Source organism: Stegostoma tigrinum, chromosome X (genome assembly GCF_030684315.1).
Source record: "Stegostoma tigrinum isolate sSteTig4 chromosome X, sSteTig4.hap1, whole genome shotgun sequence".
Lineage (NCBI taxonomy): Eukaryota > Metazoa > Chordata > Chondrichthyes > Orectolobiformes > Stegostomatidae > Stegostoma > Stegostoma tigrinum.
In genome coordinates this window covers 11,215,542-11,234,708 of record NC_081404.1, presented here as the reverse complement: position 1 = coordinate 11,234,708, position 19,167 = coordinate 11,215,542, and the positions used below count along the sequence as shown (strand labels likewise).

The following is a 19,167-nucleotide window of genomic DNA, read 5'->3' as shown; positions in this document are numbered from 1 at the left end:
TCAAGTCCCCTCTAAACCTCCCGCCTTTCACTTTAAATATGCCCCTTTGTTATGGACCCTTCATCTCAGGGGAACAGCTGGTTCCCATCCACCCTATTCATGCTCCTCAATCTAATGCACCTCAAATCAGATCCCACCTCAACTTTCTCTGCTCCAAAGAAAACACCCTGAGCTTATCCTGTCTCCAGCATAGTACTGCAGCTGTGGTCTAGCCAAAGTCTGTTCAACTCCAACATAATCTCCCAGCTCTTATAATCTATGCCATGACTGCTAAAACACAAGCATCTCGTCAGTCTGTTCCACTGAGCTGCCTTGTCTCTTGCCATTCATTGAATACTCCCTGGTCTTGTTCATTCTTCCAAAGTGCATCACCTCACACATTTCAGGGTGAAATTCCATCTGACCCATTTGCCCATCTGACCAATCCATTTATATTCTCCTGTAACCCAAACTTTCATCCTCACTGTCAACTATCTGGCCAATTTTTATGTCATCTGCAAACTTAATTATCATCCTTCCCACATTCTCATCTACAATCATTGTAATATTCATAAAACAATGAACGGACCCAGCACTGATCCTTGTGGTACACCACTGCACACTGGGCTTCAGTCACACAAACAACCTTCAACCACCACCCTCTGTCACCTGTCACTAAGTCAATTTTGGATCAATCTTGCCAGTTAGCCTGGATCCCAGAAGCTTTTACCTTCTTTTTCCAGTTTCCCCATACTGTGGGACTTTGTCAAAAGCCTTGGTGAAATCCATATTATCAGCATCAGGGACCCGGTTTTGATTTCCAGCCTTGGGCAACACAGTGTGTGCAGTTTGCACATTTTCCCCCTGTCTGCACAGGTTTCTTCCGAGTGCTCTGGTTTCCTCCCACACAGGGTTACCAGGACAGGGTGGGTCTGGGCGGCCTGCTGTTTGCAGAGTCAGTGCAGACCTGATTGGACAAATAGCGTCCATCTGCATAGTTGGGATTCTAATGATTCTACATCAACTGCCCGAGCATCATCCTAACATTTGGTCACCTCCTTGAAAGATTCCACCAGGCGTGACCTCCCTCTGACAAAGCCATGCTGACTATTCCTGATCAAACCTTGCCTCTAAATAGAGAATAAATTTTCTCCTGTGTTGTGATACATGGTTATGACAGATTCCTTTAGCAATTTGTTTTCTCACATTGTAACACATACACAAGATGGCTAAAGCCAAAAATTTACATCGAGTTTATGAAGATGCAAAAAAAAGTTGTCAGTGATTTCAGTATTTCACACAGGCCAGCATTTTAAAACGTAACTCCTTGTTTTATTTATCAACTTCCCTGCCCCAAGCCATTGACTTCTGCAAGATATCCCAAGACTTATGGCAGTTGATCTCTGCTACATTCGTCTAACTCGTAACTGGCAAGTCTGAACAGTGACCACTGGCATGCTACTAACTCTCAGCCATGGCTAATTTTGTCTTCAATTGACCCATTGCACACAACCACCTCATAAAAAAGGTCACTAGATGCTAATAGGAAGTAAAAGCACTGCCCGGCTACTGCTCAATTGAGGCTTTGGCAGCTAACTGTCAGATACTCAGAGGCAAACTGGCTGAGGCAAGTTAACTCTGTGGGGATTGTGAACTGAATGTGAAATCCACACTTAGATCAGTTACCAGGAATACTGCTCCAATACCATGAAAGTTATAATAATTATTGGCAGCAAAAATACATTGCAGGTTATTTAACCTTCTGATAGTTTGGATTAATGCAATATGGCAAACATAATGCCAGAAGATAAGCTACAATAGCCAAGGCACAAAACAGCATTTCCAAACAAGGAGCAGAAATGAAGTGTAATGTGTAAACTTGGAATAGATATAAGACAGTGACAGCCGCAAGTTAGGAATACACAAACGGGATGTAGGTGACAATCACTTGTGAATCTCAAAACCAAGATTTTGTTTCCCTGCTAAAGTTTCACTAGGTTAACCATTGCAGTTTACTGTTCCTTTTAATAGGAACAATAAATATATTACCAATTGTCAGATTGAGTTTACAAACTGCCTCAATAAAACTGAGCACATGGAGTGTGCTTCATGCATGCACATGTTGAAAACAACCTATCCTTGTCTAACTAATAGTCAGAAGAGATTTTGGAAATATGGTCAAGAAGAGTCGAATGTAGCTCTGATGCATCTTTAATTATTATAGATAGCAATTTTTGAAACACATTACATATTTGCTTATGTTTTGTTATCAAGAGGTTTAGTGGCTTTGATAAGAAATCAGACAAGCCTCCACTAGCGTAAGACTGGGAAAACACTGTACTGGATAGTAATCTGCAGCATTTAGAAGCACAAGTAAGTCAACTTGTCCTGAAAACTCTAAACACATTCAGCACATAAAATGACCATTAGGTCCAAAGTGGATTTGCTTGCTTTGTGCAAGAGCAATCAAACAATAATCCTATTTCTCTAGTCTATGGCCATGGTTTTATATTTTCTTTGACTTCAAATGTTTATCCTATTTTCTCCGAAAACCCACAATGATTTTACTTCAGCCATTCTTTGACACAATGCATTTCATGCATCAGCAGGGCAGGCAAACTTGCATGCTGAGTTTCAGAAGTCTTTGCATTGCAATGAAGAACACAAGTGAACAAATAAAACAAATTATTCTAATCTAGTCATTTAAGAAATGCAATGTTGTCCTTTAACAGCATTAATGGCACATTAAATGCAGCTTACAAAAATGACTGTTTTTTGCACTGTAAATATAAATAAAACACATGATAGAAAGATTCGGCTAATAGTATTTGTTCATGAAAAACATGATGCTCCTCCGATTCACTCAACCTCTGCAGCACAGAAAAAGGAACAACTGAAAATACGGAATCTCAGGTCATGAATTGTTCCATGATATTCTTAAAATTTTAATCCTATTTCCTTGATTTACCTGGTCTCTTTCTAACTCCTCTCAAACCCATGTTTCTTTCCCTCTCCATTCCTCTCTTATAGCTTTTAATTAAACAGTGAGGAAGAAGAGACAAGCATTTATAATCACCATTTGGAGTTTCTGTGGAGGACAATCACTGGAACATGGTCACCAAATAACCTAGAATCTCTCTCCATGAATAAGCACCAACAATGAATGCCCTTGGTTACTTCCCTTCAACCCCAACTGTTGACCAACAACAGGCAGCTACCACAAGGTAAATGATCAACCTGGATCATACTGAATGGTGGAGCAGGCTTAATGGGCCAAATGATCTAATGGTCACATTTCTTAATTTATGTACAGGATAAGTATAAGTCTCAAAATGACTTACACAAATCTTTCTGTGAAAGAAATCAACCAAGCTAAGTTTTCATGTCTTGCTTCAGAAAACTTTAAACATCAAATCTTAAAGGCTCATTCAATTAGAAGTTGCATTCTCAACAGATTAGTATGTCCACCTCAAAACAAATCTTAAAACTGATCCATAAAACTTGAGGACAACACGAAATGTCTACTCAGAATTGCAGATTTTGGCACAATTATTGAAATGCCAAGGAATGCATGTACACGAACTGTTGAAATCCTACTGCCTGTTTGAATTCAACACTTCAATACAGAATTTTCTTCAACATTTGCAAGTTATACAAGTTGATGACCAGATTGATACTGCAGGAAATGTTGTGTGTTCGGAAAAACTAAACTAGAGCCAACTTCTATTAACTTTCAATAAATCAATTCTGACTTGCATTCAGGTAATTGGCCTGAAAAAAAAATGTTAAGAATCAAACCAATGCCTTTTTAAAAAGAGAAAGACATACCACTCAAAGAACGACTGGGTGAAGAGTGTTGACTGTTGGGCGTGCTCACAGTGGGGCCAACCATCGCCCCAGAGAACTCCTTGTCCATTGAAGAGTCACCACTCCCTGTATGAAAAGAAAGGAGTGTTTTTTTTAAATTAAAAAGAAGTTAATAATTTGTTGGGAACGCGTTTACTTTTTAAAAAAATTTTGGATTGTGGAAGAGACTTCAAAAAAAAAAATCACAATGGTAGACATGACTTGTATTCTCACAGCTATGTGCAACATGAACCAACGGCATGAATTTTCAGAAACAGTTCAAATTAAGTTCAGATCCTGAAGATTCAATATGTTAGAGTGTCACATAAAATAAGGCACAACTGAAATACATTTTAAAGATTAAATAGCAGTCCTTGGTAGTTAGGGTCAATGCCATCCTTGCAAAAGTCAGTTAATTTCAGACAATAGCTGATCCATTTGCCAAATACTTCTCAACCACTCTCTTTACAGTTAGAATATTTGATGCATGCTGAAGACTCAGATGCAGAATACTGATCAAGACTTAACACAATTCAGGATCTTAATGCTCAATTCACTTGACGTAGAGTAAATGCATTGGCTAATTCCACAGTAGCACATTAGATGGCTAATCTTTCATTCATTAATAGCTGCTTACAAAAGGTTTTACCCCTTATTTAGATTCCATTGAAATGCTGATTGGAAGCAGATCCGTCATTCTGCACAGTTCCACACACAAATACTGATCTATACATGTAGCATTAATCAAATTTCACCTAATGCTTATTACAATTTGTTTGTACTCAATTGGCAATCCAGTAATCCTGGAAAGTAAGATGGCACGCTGAAACACGTTACAGTTTTGTAAGTAAACTTAATACAACTTGGGCCAGTAGAAAGAGAGAATGCGATTACATTCATCATAAAATTAGCTGCCTTTATCACATATCCCAAAATTGCCACCAATTGCCACTCCACAAGATCAACAAGTTCCCATTATCTCTCAACTACAAGGCAATGGCTGAACTTAATTCTGCAAAATGTTTTATTTTTAAATATCCTTGATACCATGGCATAATAGCCTTCATTTTAAGAAAAAAAAGGTATAGTTTAGTCAGTCGTGTTTGGATGGTTCATCAAGCTGGTTTGTGGTTCGGCAGTCATTTCATTATTCTGCTGGGTAAAATCATCAGTGCAGCCTCCGATGAAGCGCTGTTGTGTTTTCCAACAGTTATTTAAACTCTGGTGTCCGTTCAGCTGGATTACCTCACTTCCAGTTTTCCTTTGCAGTGGAGTATATATACACACAATCTAACTTTATGGGTTTGTTGATGGCTTTCCTAGTGTAGAACCAGGCCTCTAGGAATTCCCGTGCTTGACTCTACTTGGCCTATCCTAGAATCCTGGTGTTGTTCCAATCAAACTGAAGGTTTTCCTTAGCCACATGGATGAAGATGAGTGAATATTGGTTGTACCTTTTTGTTGCTAGTTCGTGTTCGTAATACTCGTGCGGCTAATTTTCTTCCTGTCTGTCCGACATAGTGTTTGTCACAGTCTTTGCAAGGAATCTTGTATGTAACATTGGCTCTGTCCACAGTGGGTAATGGGTCTTCGGTTCAGATTAGCAGTTGGCATAGGGTTGATGTGGGTTTGTGTGCCACTTTGATCCCAGGCATCGTCTGACCCAGTTTTTCGGGTATCCATTGTCCCTGAATGCTTGGAAGAGGTACTCATCTCTTTGGCATTGTTCAGGTTGTTACAGACAATGTCTATTACATGAGAGACACCAGGAAGATACTGCGTGCCCTAACACACATCACACTACCATACATCAAAAACATATCTGAACTGACCACAAGACTCCTATGACCACTGGACATCACAGTAGCACACAAACCCACATCAGCACAGGTTAATGACATCTGTGGAACAAGGAACCAGCTCGGTGAGCCAGCCAACCAACCAACCAACCACAGCATCCACAACCTGAGCAACAAATCTACTCAAAAACTTTGGAGTTTAGTTAATTCTTTGTTCTGCTCAAGTAATTTTTCAAAAACTACTTTTGTTAAATTAACCAGCTTCTGCAGAAAAATAAGGATCAACCTGCCAAGTTGAAATAGCAGCCACCAATTTCACCCGAGCCCCACTGTGTTCACCTGTAAATGGTGAAATGAACTTTTTAAAAACAAACGGCCAAACACAAGTTGAACATTCAGAAAAAAGATAGAGTTAGGATTGTCATCTGAGGTCAAACAAGAACATGACAAATACTGGAAAGGTTCAAAATATTGTTAACAAAAGGGTCCTTCAGCCCAAAAACTTGGTCTACTTACTACATCAATACAACACCAGCTTTGTTTGCACAGCCTTAAAAATCACCTCCTGCTTCCATCATTAATCAAATCCTGCAACCATTTCAATTCAAAGCAAAAATCTGGGGCTGATACAAAGCTATCTTGAACAGAGATGAGAATATTCACAAGTTGACACTACCTGAATTTTGCTTCAATGGACGTGTTGATTTTGAGCAGACAAGTTTATTAGAATTTCTATATAAAATTTTAGTCCTTAATTCTGCATAAAAAGGTCTAATTTATGAGAACACAGAAACAACTCTTGAAATAACTGCTGATGATGCATATTCCTGGTCAACAGCTATACAAGTCTATCTCAATTCTTTTTCCAATGTACAGTTCCAGAGAGTGCATGGTCCACACTTTGGACACAATTTTAACTATGGTGTACCACTCCTAGCATAGAAACAGGCAGACGGTGAAATTTGAACTCCAACAAGAAATCTGGGATTAAAAAGCTGGTCTAATGACAATCATGTAAACATTAGCGATTGTTGTAAAAACCCATCTAGTTCACTGTCCCTCTTGTAACTTGCCTTTTCACCTTCTGTTGCGCCAGGCTGCAGCCTATTCACTTCCTTCAAGTCATTAATATATTTTGTAAACAGCTGCAAGTTCCAGCACTGCTCCCTGTGGAACCCACTCGTCATAGATAGCCAACTGGGAAAAGAACCTCTTATCCCCACTTGTTTCCTGTCCATGAGCCAATTCTCTACCCATGTCAAAATACTACCACGAACACTGCAAAGGTACTGAAAGATACCTTGTCAAATGCATTTTTAAGTCCAAATAAAACACATCGACTGTGTCCCCTCTATCCACTCTGGATGAGATTCCTCGAAAAGCTCTAATAAATTACTCAAACACCATTTCCCTTTCATGGAGCAATGCAACTGCTTGATTCGATTATGATTTCCCAAATGTTCTGCTGTTACTTCCTGAATAAATGGATTCTATTACTTTTCCTACAGTAGATGTAAGGGAGTCAGTCTAGAGTTTTGCCACCCTCTCCCTTTTTGAATAGAGGTGTTACATTAGCATTTACAGACTCGGTCAAACAGCATGGAAACAGACCCTTCGTTCCAACTCATCCATAAACGACCAGCTTTGCCCAAATAAACCAGTGCTATTTTCCTGCGTTTGGCTCATATCTCTCTAAACTATTTCAAATAATATACCTGTCCAAGTGCCTTTTAAACGTTGTAGTTGTGCCTGCCTCTACCACTTCCTCTAGCTTGTTCCATAAACATACCACTGTGTGTATGAAAAAGTTGCCCCTTACGTCCCTTTTAAATCTTTCCCCTTGCACCTTAAACCTATGCCTTCTGGTTTTGGACTTCTCTACCCTGGGAAAACCACCTTGGCTATTCACCTTATCTATGATTTTATGAGCTTCCATTAAGGTCATGTCTTAGCCTCCTACACTCCGAGGAGAAAGCTCCAGTCTATCCAACCTCTCCTTATAACTCAAACCTTCCATTCACTGTAAAATCCTTGGAAATCTTTTTTGCACCCTTTCCAGTTCAATAACATCCTTCCCATAGCAGGGCAAAGAGAACTATACGCAGAATTCTAAAAGTGCCGTCACCAATATCCTGTACAGCTGCAATATGACATCCCAACTCCTATACTCAATTCTTTGTCCAATGAAGGCAAGCATGCCAAATGCTGCCTTCACGAGCCAGTTTACCTGTGACACAATTCTCAAGGAACTACAAACCTGCACACCTGGGTCTCCCTTTTCAACAACACTCCCCAGGGTCCTACCATTAACTGTGTAAGCCCTGCCGTGGTTTGTCTTACAAAAACACAACACCATTCATTTAAATTAAACTCCAGCTAACACTCCTTAGCCCACTGGCCCAGCTGATCAAGATCCTGTTGTACTCTTAGATAATGCTCTTCACTGTCCACTATAACCACCAATTTTGGTGTCATCTGCGAACTTACTAACTACACCTCCTATATTCGCAACCAAATTGTTTATATCAATGACAGACAACAGTGGACCCAGCACTGACCCTTGCTGAACAGATTGGTCACAGGCCTCCAGTCTGAAATACAACATACTACTACTCTGTCCCCTACCGTCAAACCTATTTTACATCCAAATGGCTAGCTGGCCCTGGAGTCCATGTAATCTAACATTACTAACCCATCTACGACAAAGGAACCTGGTAGAAGGCCTTGCTAAAATCTCGGCCACGTCCTCAAAAAACTCAATCAAATTAGAGAGACACGAATTCCCCCACACAAAGCTATGCTGACCGTCCCTAGTAAGTCCTTGCCTTTCCAAATGCATGCAAAGAATAACCTAGGACAACTTACCCAAAGTTGACACCAAGTTCACTAGTCCAAAGTTCCCTGGTTTGTCCTTGTGGCCTTTCTTATATAATGGCACAACATTAGCCATCCTCCAGTCTTCCTACACCTCTGAAGTTAGTATCTATCAAACTGTGTACGCTCCTCAGGGTCTCCCCGACTGATCCAAACAAACAGTTTGATAGGAGCCGCAGACAAACACACATCCTGCGGACATAATTGCCAGGGAGAGTCAACTGCTCCCTAATCTCCCACATCTGACAGGAGCATACAGAGTGCTGTCTTTGCCCCTTCAACAATTAGTGAACTTAGACTTGCCTCGAATTCCCACACTTAGCTCAAATCCCAGCACTTGTGCACTCTTGCTGCCTGCAAGAACCAGTTCTAAGTACAACCCTTAAAAATATCTACCCTTTCCTTACCCAGGAGTTTAATTTTTTGCATTCTTAAAATCTAATGTTTATATTCTTAAATTCCAACATTTACGTTAACTCCCAACATTTGCAAACTCTTGCTGATCAGGCTCAAAAATGAAACGGCCTCCCCCTCGGATCTACTATAGAGCAGGGATTCTTAGCACTCACTCAGCCCTCTCTGGCTCGAGTGAATATGCGCTGGTCCCTCGATCTCCTGGATTGGGCCTCTCCATGCCAGTGGCTCCAGGAACTCTCCTCCCCATTGTGGTTCCATTGTCACCACCGCTTCTCCGATGTTCCCTCTTCAGAGCCCACGCCAGTCCTTTCTTGTAGACTTGGCCACATGGAACGCTAGTCACAGGCTGCTCTCCCAAACTCGTTAGTTTTCCAATCCTTTGCTACTTCTTTAGAATTCAAGGACTTTTGGAAAATTACAACCAACACATCCACTGTCTAAATATCCTCTTTTAGAATCCTAGAATGCAAGCCATCAGGGCCAGGGGACTTATCTACCTTCAACCCCATCAGTTTACCTAATACTACATTGCTAGTGGTGGTGATGATAAGTACTTAATTCCTCTCCCTTATTCTTGAGTATTAATGCAATATTCAAAGTATCTTCCACTGTAAAGACTGATGCAAAATATCCGTGAACTCCCCTGCATTTCCTCGTTCCCCATAACTCTCTCTCCAGATTCATTTACTAAAGGGGTCTATGTTCACTTTGACCCCACGTTTTCTTTATATATATTTAAAAGGAGTACTTATTGCCAGTTTTAAACTACTTCTCACTACTTTATTTTCTCTGTCTTTATCTTTTTTATTCTCCTTTGCTGGATTCTGAATTTTTTCCAATCTTTGGGCTATCACTGACTTTGGTCTCCCTGTATGCTTTTCTTTCAGCTTAATACTCTCTAACTTCCTTGGTTAGTCCTCGTTGGCTTATCCCTCTCGGAAGTTTTCCTCCTTAAATCGGAATATATTTTGGTTGAGACAACTTTAATATCTGCCACTGCTTGCTTACTATCATTTGTGCTAATTTGTCTGCCCAGTTCACTTTAGCTAACTCTATCCTCATTTCATTGTAATTCCCTTTTACTGAAGTTAAACACAGTGGTTTCTGACTCAGGTTTCTCACTGTCACACTGAATATTAAGTTCTATCACATTATAATCATTACTTTCTAGGACACATTTTACTCAGAGGTCATTTATTAAACCCTGCTTCGTTACCCATTCCCAGAACCAAAATAATGGGAACTGCAGATGCTGGAGAATCCAAGATAACCAAGTGCTTCACACTTGGTTATCCCAGATCCAAGATAGCCTGTTCTCTGGTGAACTCCATGAGATACTGCTCTAAGAAACTATCCCTAATGCACTCTATGAATTCATTATCATAACTAACCTTTCCAATTTGATTGAACCAATCAATATAAAAGATTAAAGTCACCCATATGTATTGCTCTATTCTTTTTATATGCTATTATTTGTTGATTTATAGCCTTTCCCACAGAGTGGCTTATGTTTATTTGGGGGGGGGGGGGGGGGCGTCTGTGGATTACTGCCACCAATGTTTTCTTGCCCTTGCTTTTTTGTTTTTTTTAAAAACCTCCACCCAAATGGGCTCTACATCATCTGGGCGTGGATCATCTCTCACACTGTCCACATTTCATTTCTTCTTTTATTAGGGCTATCCCACCACCCTTTCCATCCCTTTTGTCTCACTGAGACGGTCAAATATCCCAGAGTATCAAGTTTCCAGTTTTGATCTCCTTATAATCATGTTTCCGTAATGGCTACGAGGTCATATTCAGTTTGTCTGCCTAATTCTGACTGCTTTGTGTATGCAGATTGAAAGCCTTTAAGCTTAACGCACAGGAGTAAAGCATGACATACAAGTGTACAATGGAAGCTCGGCCCAAAATTGTGTTAATTAATCACATTTTCAGTTTGTGAAGTCCCTGAAACAAAATTCGTTTCATTTAGGTTAAGTTTTGCAGCCAAGGCAGATAAATGGAAAAAAACATTTCACAAAAGCCGGACATGTGAACTGAAGGCATAAAAATCTTGTACTCCCTTACATTTTGGATCACAAAAAGTGCGCTCCTGTGTTGTTGTAATGTTAGTTTAGACAAGTGTTTGAAGGATGTACTATCTGTATGTTAGAGTTGGTTGTAATAAATAACTGCTGGACTCTTAAATACAATGACAGCCACACCCAGTTCCTTATGTCACAGGAGATAAGATGGAGCATTGCCACATCAAGTAAAATATCCTGTAGGAGGCAAATTTATACCATGAGAGCAACAGTGACCACCTATAAAAGACCCCAACATCTTGGAGATGTAATCGAAGACCAACTGGACAACAGCTTCAGCCAACAAAACCTTCATACGATGGGAGGATTTCTTACAGCATCAGTTTGAGAGCACAGAAAGTTGTACAAATCTATAGAAAACTGTTTTCTTGGTAGTTAATGCACTTTTTTAATAGTTGGAATACCAGTTGCTTAAAGACATAAGATGATTGCCGGAATTAAAAGCAATGGAAAGAAGGCACAATTTTGAGTAGCAACACAAAGTCATTGCAGCATTATAGAGAAGTTGGAGACTAGTATGTTCTATTCCCAGCGGTCGATACTTAAGCAAGAGTTTCAGAACAGCAAAGCTCTTTAGAAAGGAGCAATTTAAAAAAAAACACTGCCACAAGTCAGAGACATGTGGCTGAAGGTGGTCTAGTGCAACATTTTTAAAGGCATATGCAGCAGAAAGCTCATCATGGACTGGACACCCAGATACCCATGTTGAATGACAACTGTTCAAAATCAACATTGAATGCAGTTCTATTCTACTGATCAAGCCACAGATATTCCTGAGAAAAGAGCTCTAAAACTCTTGCTGACCACTGGCAAGGGAGACTTTGCAGAATTAATGTATACTGTCTTTCCATGGACAATCAGATAAATCTAGAAAAGATTGGGAAGGTTCTTGAAGACCAGCTCAAGATATGAATTAACTTCATGATTAACGGACCCTCAAAGTGTGGGGAAAAAAACACAAATAAAAGCAGAATACTGAAAATGCCAGAAATCTGAAATAAAGGCTGACAAAGATGAACAAATGCAAAACAATCAATAAGGTTTAGAGTCAACTAAGCAAAGGCAAATTTCAGAAGACAATCTAGCTTTCCACAATTTTAACCTCATCTACTATGTCAATGTTATAAAAGGTGATCAGAAGCTTTTCTAACTCACAATTACTATCACGTGTCCTGCAAGGGCAGGGAAACACATACTAAAAATTAAAACCGACCGAGTTGGTGTCAACATAATAGCACAATGCATCCTGAAAGACTCAGACCTCAACAAATCACACTCCATGATCTATCCTGTGGGAGATCACCTCAAAGCATAAAATGAATCACCAACTCAGTACATTGGTATCGCAACACGATACCAGCAATGAGCACTGGCTTCCCAAAATCTTATGTAGAAATACCTATGGTTCTGCAGTGGCAGGATGATCAGTACACACAGTACACTCAATTCAGGAGGTTCAAACCACACCCACTGTGGCAGACAAGGCCCATGTGTGACATAATTAAATCAGCAAGGATATGGCTTTGAAGTGAGACAAGAGACAGATAACAGAAGTCACGTCAGGCATATAGAGTAGATTACCCATGAAAACCAAGAAAATCCTCTCAATCTACACATTGATGGTTCCGATTGCGAAGGTGATGATACTCTGAAGGTTGACCTGTTACCGTTTGCCCAGAAAAAATGCAAACAGTTGCAAATGGCAACTAATGGAGCAATTACAGGAGTTGCAAAAGGTCATGATCCACAGATGACCCGACAGCATTAAAGAACAATTTGGGAAGACTTGTTCATTCTGCCCAGAGGCAAACTTGGCACACAAGTTATTTTCAAGGGGAAACAAGTTCTAATGCCAAAAAGCATTGGATCAAGACATCATGTTTTGCTACATCAAGAACGCATGGTATTGAACACACAAGGTGACTAGTACATGAATCTACGTATGGTCCAGTGATGAATCAAGACATTCAACAACCCATGAATGCACGTGAACAATGCCAAATATAATAAACCCCAGCAGTGGGAGGGCAGCTCTACAATCCATAATGTTCCCTCTACTCCCTGAACGAAAAAGGAGAAACAGGCAAATTCAGTGTATGGGGAACATTACATCCTGATGATTGAATAATTTAGAGAAGTAATCTATGACTTGGCAACGCAACAAGCATGACCATCATTGACACAAAGAGCACTATATTCAGTTTAGTTGGTGTCCCAGAACAGATAGTGTCTAGCAATGGACCACGGCACAATGACAAGCTGTTTAAAGTCTTGTCTACTAAGTGAGAGAGTGAGTCTCGTCGAATGGTTATCCCACTATCCACGCTCAAGTGGTCTAGCAGAACGTATGGTGTACTATCAAATCAATGATCATTAAGTGTAATGCAACAAAGCAATTTTCACACGACATTGCTACATTTTGTGTAAAGAAATATTGCCAAGAAATAGAAATCAGGTCAGACTGACGTATGGCACACCAATTATACATAGAGAGCAAGAACATTCTGATGATGGTTGCACAATTATGTTGACTGACAACAATCAGCAGCAAGGCAACAGAGTTGTCATGTAACAGAACAATGTAAATGTCTCCTGATGGGTATACAAAGATCATCAGATCGTGATGTGCTATCTATCCTTAAAAACATTTCATTGACCTTTGAAATGTCAGTGTTGTAAACTCTGACAACACATGCTTATGTACAAGCATGTATATCTGCTTGTCAGAAGATTAAAATCCTGGGGAGAAAGAAATGATGTGTTAGGTCTTACAGTCAGTATACCTTTGAGAGACATGCACATCATATAATCACTATGACTCTGGGGTATAACGATCTGACTCCATTTTAACTCCAGTCACCTGACGCATGACATTCCAGTGGAAGCATGCTCCTCTGTTGCAACTTAATAACTTAGAGAGAGAGAGTCCTGACACGTGTCTGAGAAATGTAATGTTTATACGTCATAATGTAATGCATGTCTACTGGCCTTCAATACCACAACATCCACACCCAGTTTATGTTACAGGGGATAACACAAGCATTGCCTGTGGCAGGTGCCTGATGTGACAAATTCACATCCCACACCTTCTTTGTAGCTCAACCACGGAAAGCGGGTGGTAGCACTTTGCTGGACCACAATCAAAAATCAATTGCCCGATAATCCAACACCCTCCAATTTGGCTCCCCACACACAACCCAGTTGCCTGGAGCCTAATAACTTCGAACATAATATTACGTAATAAAATGGGTAGTGAGCCAAGCAGGGAATGGAATGTGCACTCTCACAGCATCATCTTAAACCGGGAATGTAATTCTGTACATATGCAGTGTATGAGTACGTTTGTTGAACTGATTTCACTTTCTTCCTTATTTCTAAATTTAAGTTGATCACAGCAAGAGTAGAAGGAGAAGCCAAAAAGTGATTCCTAGGAAAGCCGTGGCAACAGAACCAAGACAGCTGCAAGATGACAGCAGCCAAGTAGGGTGGCAGATGCCAAGATGTAGCACCATAATACATTTGTCAGTTGCGTCCTGCCAGATTTTATCTGCTACACTTACAGCTTTATGTTTAGTAGACTCGGAGCAATTTAAATCACAACAGAAGCATTATTTTCTCTCTGCAAAATTTGAGACTTACTTGCAAACGAGGTTGAATTAGTTGAATTTCCTTCTTCGCTTTTTTGAAAACATTTTGCACAGAGCAAGCTGCCTGGTCAGAGTGAGGGAGTGAAACAGAGACGGCGTGAATTTGAGTCAAAGTGGGAATTCAAACTGGGAAATCTTTTGCCAGTTTAATGATACAGTAAAAGTCAGAATGGGGAGAAGATGGCATAGTGGCATTATCAATGAACAAATTAATCCAGAAACACAGCTAATGTTCTGGGGCCTTGGGTTTGAATCCCACTATGGCAGAATTTGAATTCAAAACTGAAATGAGCCTAATCACAACCACAAAACAAATGCCAATTGTTGGAAAAGCCCATCTGGCTCACTAATGTCCTTCAGGGCAGGAATCTTCCATCCCTACCTGATCGGACCTATTTGTGAATACTAGACCCTCAGCAGTGACACTCAACTGCCCTCAAATGACACAGCAAGTCACTCAGTTTTAACAACTGCAACAAAGCCTCAACAAAGAAATTAAACTGGCCGGGCCTACTGGCATTGAACCAGACACTGAAAACGACATTGAGTACACAAGTTAGGACATCATGTTGCAGATAGCAGGAACTGCAGATGCTGGAGAATCTGAGATAACAAGGTGTAGAGCTCGATGAACACAGCAGGTCAAGTCGCAGAGGAGCAGGAAGGCTGACGTTTCTGGCCTAAAAGGTTATCTACTTTCATAGGAGAAACGGATGTGCAGATTATCTCTTAAATGGCAAGAGATAGGAAATTATAGATGTGCAAAGTAACCTAGGTATCCTTGTCGATAAGTCACTAAAAGCTAACATGCAGGTGTAGCAAGCTATTAAAGGCAGCTAATGGAATGTCAGCCTTTAGTCCAAGAGGATTAGAGTACAGGAGTAGTGAAAGTTTGCTTCAATTGCATGGGAGCTTGGTTAGACTGCACCTGGAGTACTGTGCGCACTTTTGCTCTCCTCAGCTCAGGAAGGTAGTAATGCTTTAGTGGGAGTGCAATGAAGGTTTACCAGACTTGTGTCCAGGATGGCAGGACTGTCCTTTGGAGCAATTTGGCAAATAGGACCGGTTTTCTCTAGAGTTTCGAAGAGCAAGAAGTGATCTTATTAGAACTTAGAAAATGTTTAAAAAGGGAGAGACGGCATAGAAGCAGAAAACGGAAATTGCTGGAGCAACTCTGCACACGTGGCAGTATTTCAGGAAGAGAAAAGTGGTACTATTGAGGTAAGTTGTGGGGTGGGGAAGTGCAGGCTTAAAAATAGAAGCAAAGCATTGGCTCATGAGCTGATTTTAAAAGTTAAATAAAAATAAAGAGAGAGAGAGGCAGGAATAGACTATTAAAACTGAAGTTACAAATATTTAAAAGATTCTTAATGAAAAACCCTCTTATTTAACTTATTAACAGGGAAAGACAATAAGCAGTGATTGTACGGACACTGCAAACATAAAAGATCATTCAGTGAAGGACTTAGGTAATTCCTCTTCTAAACATATTGAAGCACACGATCACTGCTTAGTTTAAATTTGGATTCTGGCAGGCAAAAACTACCTTCTTGCATTTGTGTTGTTAAAATGTTTTACTGTACACAGTGCTCTCATCTAGGTCGACAAGATTATAGAACATAGAACATTACAGCACAGTACAGGCCCTTCGGCCCTCGATGTTGTGCCGACCTGTCATACCGATCTCAAGCCCATCTAACCTACACTATTCCATGTACGTCCATATGCTTATCCAATGACGACTTAAATGTACCTAAAGTTGGCGAATCTACTACCGTTGCAGGCAAGGCGTTCCATTTCCTTACTACTCTCCGAGTAAAGAAACTACCTCTGACATCTGTCCTATATCTTGCACCCCTCAATTTAAAACTATGTCCCCTCATGCTCACCGTCACCATCCTAGGAAAAAGGCTCTCCCTATCCACCCTATCTAACCCTCTGATTTATTTTATATGTCTCAATTAAGTCACCTCTCAACCTTCTTCTCTCTAATGAAAACAGCCTCAAGTCCCTCAGCCTTTCCTCGTAAGACCTTCCCTCCAGACCAGGCAACATCCTAGTAAATCTCCTCTGCACCCTTTCCAAAGCTTCCACATCCTTCTTATAATGCGGTGACCAGAACCAGACGCAATACTCCAAGAGCGGCCACACCAGCGTTTTGTACAGCTTCACCATAACCTCTTGTTTCCAGAACTCGATCCCTCTACTAATAAAAGCTAAAACACTGTATGCCTTCTTAACAGCCCTGTCAACCTGGGTGGCAACTTTCAAGGATCTGTGTACATGGACACCGAGATCTCTCTGCTCATCTATACTACCAAGAATCTTACCATTAGCCCAGTACTTTGCATTCCGGTTACTCCTACCAAAGTGCATCACCTCACACTTGTCCGCATTAAACTCCATTTGCCACCTCTCAGCCCAGCTCTGCAGCTTATCTATGTCTCTCTGCAGCCTACAACATCCTTCGTCACTATCCAAAACTCCACCGACCTTAGTGTCGTCTGCAAATTTACTAACTCATCCAGGACCCAACAGCGACCCTTGCGGTACACCACTAGTAACTGGTCTCCAGGATGAACATTTCCCATCAACCACCACCCTCTGTCTTCTTTCAGCAAGCCAATTTCCGATCCAAACTGCTATATCTCCCACAATCCCATTCCTCCGCATTTTGTACAATAGCCTACTGTGGGGAGCCTTATTGAACGCCTTGCTGAAAGCCATATACACCACAACCTGTTTACTCTCATCTACCTGTTTGGTCACCTTCTCAAAGAACTCAATAAGGTTTGTGAGGCACGGCCAACCCTTCACAAAGGGTTGACTATCCCTGGTCAAATTATTCTTTTCTGGATGACTGTCTCTAATCAATTTATTCTATGTAAAGCTACTTAACTGCATCAGCACTGACTCCTAGATGTTGAGTTTCCAGATCTAAAATATTAAAGCAGTTTGTAAATACAATTATAAAACCACAATTTGAAATCACAATCTGCATTTCAAAAGCATTTTACAGTTACTTATATGTATCATATTTCAATAATTATTAGTAATGCAAACATGCAACTGTCACATCTGTGATGGGAAGAACATCGAACACTACAGCGCAGTACAGGCCCTTCAGCCCTCGATGTTGCATCAACCTGTGAAGCCAATCTGAAGCCCATCTAACCTACACTATTCCATTATCATCCATATGTTTATCCAATGACCATTTAAACGCCCTTAAAGTTGGCAAGTCTACTACTGTTGCAGGTAGAGCATTCCACGCCCTTACTACTGTCCAAGTAAAGAACCTACCTCTGACATCCGTCCGATATCTATCAGCTTTCAATTTAAAAGATATGTCCCCTCGTGCTAGCCATCATCATCCAAGGAAAAAGGCTGTCACTATCCACCTTGTCTAATCCTCTGATCATCTTGTATGTCTCTATTAGGTCACCTCTTAATCTTCTTCTCTCTAACAAAAGCAGCATCAAGTCCCTTAGCCTTTCCTCATAGGAATGTACTGGAAATCAACCTTCACGACTCCACCAGTCTCATTATTTAGTGTAAATGCTTTGATTTAATTATTATATTCCACCAATTGTTTTCCTTGTGGACTGCTACCCAGAATCAAAGAGGCTTTTGCCAAACGTCTTCAATACACTCAGAAGTGATCAATGTATTGTGAAATAAAAACTCATTTCTTAAAAACAAGTGAAAAAAACATGTTAACAACCAAGTTATAATCCAGAATTATCCCCATTTAGTCCAAATACAAATAAACACTCAGAGATAATCAAAGACACTGCAAAATTTATACTTTGAAAACGACAAGAGAAAAATATCCTTGCTGGCCAATGGTCCGAAAAACAAAATAAAGAATTTCCTAAATTCTTACAGTCCACCAAGTTTCTTGTTGACAAAACAAAATTTCTGTAGAATGATGGAAAGTCTTTCCAAGCAAGTTTCATTTTGGGTGGAAATCAGTAAGCTTGGCATGTTCAGAAAGGCGCGATCACGTCCAGAATGAGGCATAACCTGAGTGATTATACATTTTGGGGGTTTTGGGCCAGAACAGGAATTTGTTGAGGAGGAAGACGTGCTTTTTAAATTTGCTTTTTGGCTCATAATTTGGAAGGCTTTTTATCCCCCACCAAAACATGATAAATCGAAGCTCAGGATTGGGGCCCAGCACATAGTAAAATGACATCACAGAAAGCATCCACTCCCTCCACCACTGATGCTCAGTTGCAACAGTGTACACCATCTACAAGATGCACTGCAGAAATTCACCAGCAATCCTTAGACAGCACCTTCCAAACCCACGACCACTTCCATCCAGAAGGACAAGAGCATCAGACATACGGGAATACCACCACCTCCAAAGTTCCCCTCCAAGTCCCTTAGAAAATTAAATTTGGCAAGACAATTATAGGGAACAAGGAAATGGTACAGGAGTTAAATAGACATTTGAACATCTCATTAATACTGAAGAATAAAAGGGAGGAATTAAGTACTATCACTAGATAAGGA

General features: G+C 40.4%; 1 protein-coding gene across 7 annotated transcripts in view; it reads right to left on the bottom strand.

Annotated features, from left to right (window-relative positions):
• The window catches only part of ikzf4 (IKAROS family zinc finger 4), a 187,109-nt gene that overhangs the window by 89,311 nt on the left and 78,631 nt on the right, over nucleotides 1–19,167 (bottom strand). For all 7 annotated transcript variants that reach the window (XR_007246696.2, XR_007246694.2, XR_007246695.2 and 4 more), the window contains one exon: nucleotides 3,808–3,912. Coding sequence is in view for 4 of the 7 variants with exons in the window: in XM_059643389.1 (XP_059499372.1) it covers nucleotides 3,808–3,912 (105 nt within the window). In the remaining 3 variants the exon portion in view is untranslated. The remainder of the gene's footprint in view (nucleotides 1–3,807; nucleotides 3,913–19,167) is intronic.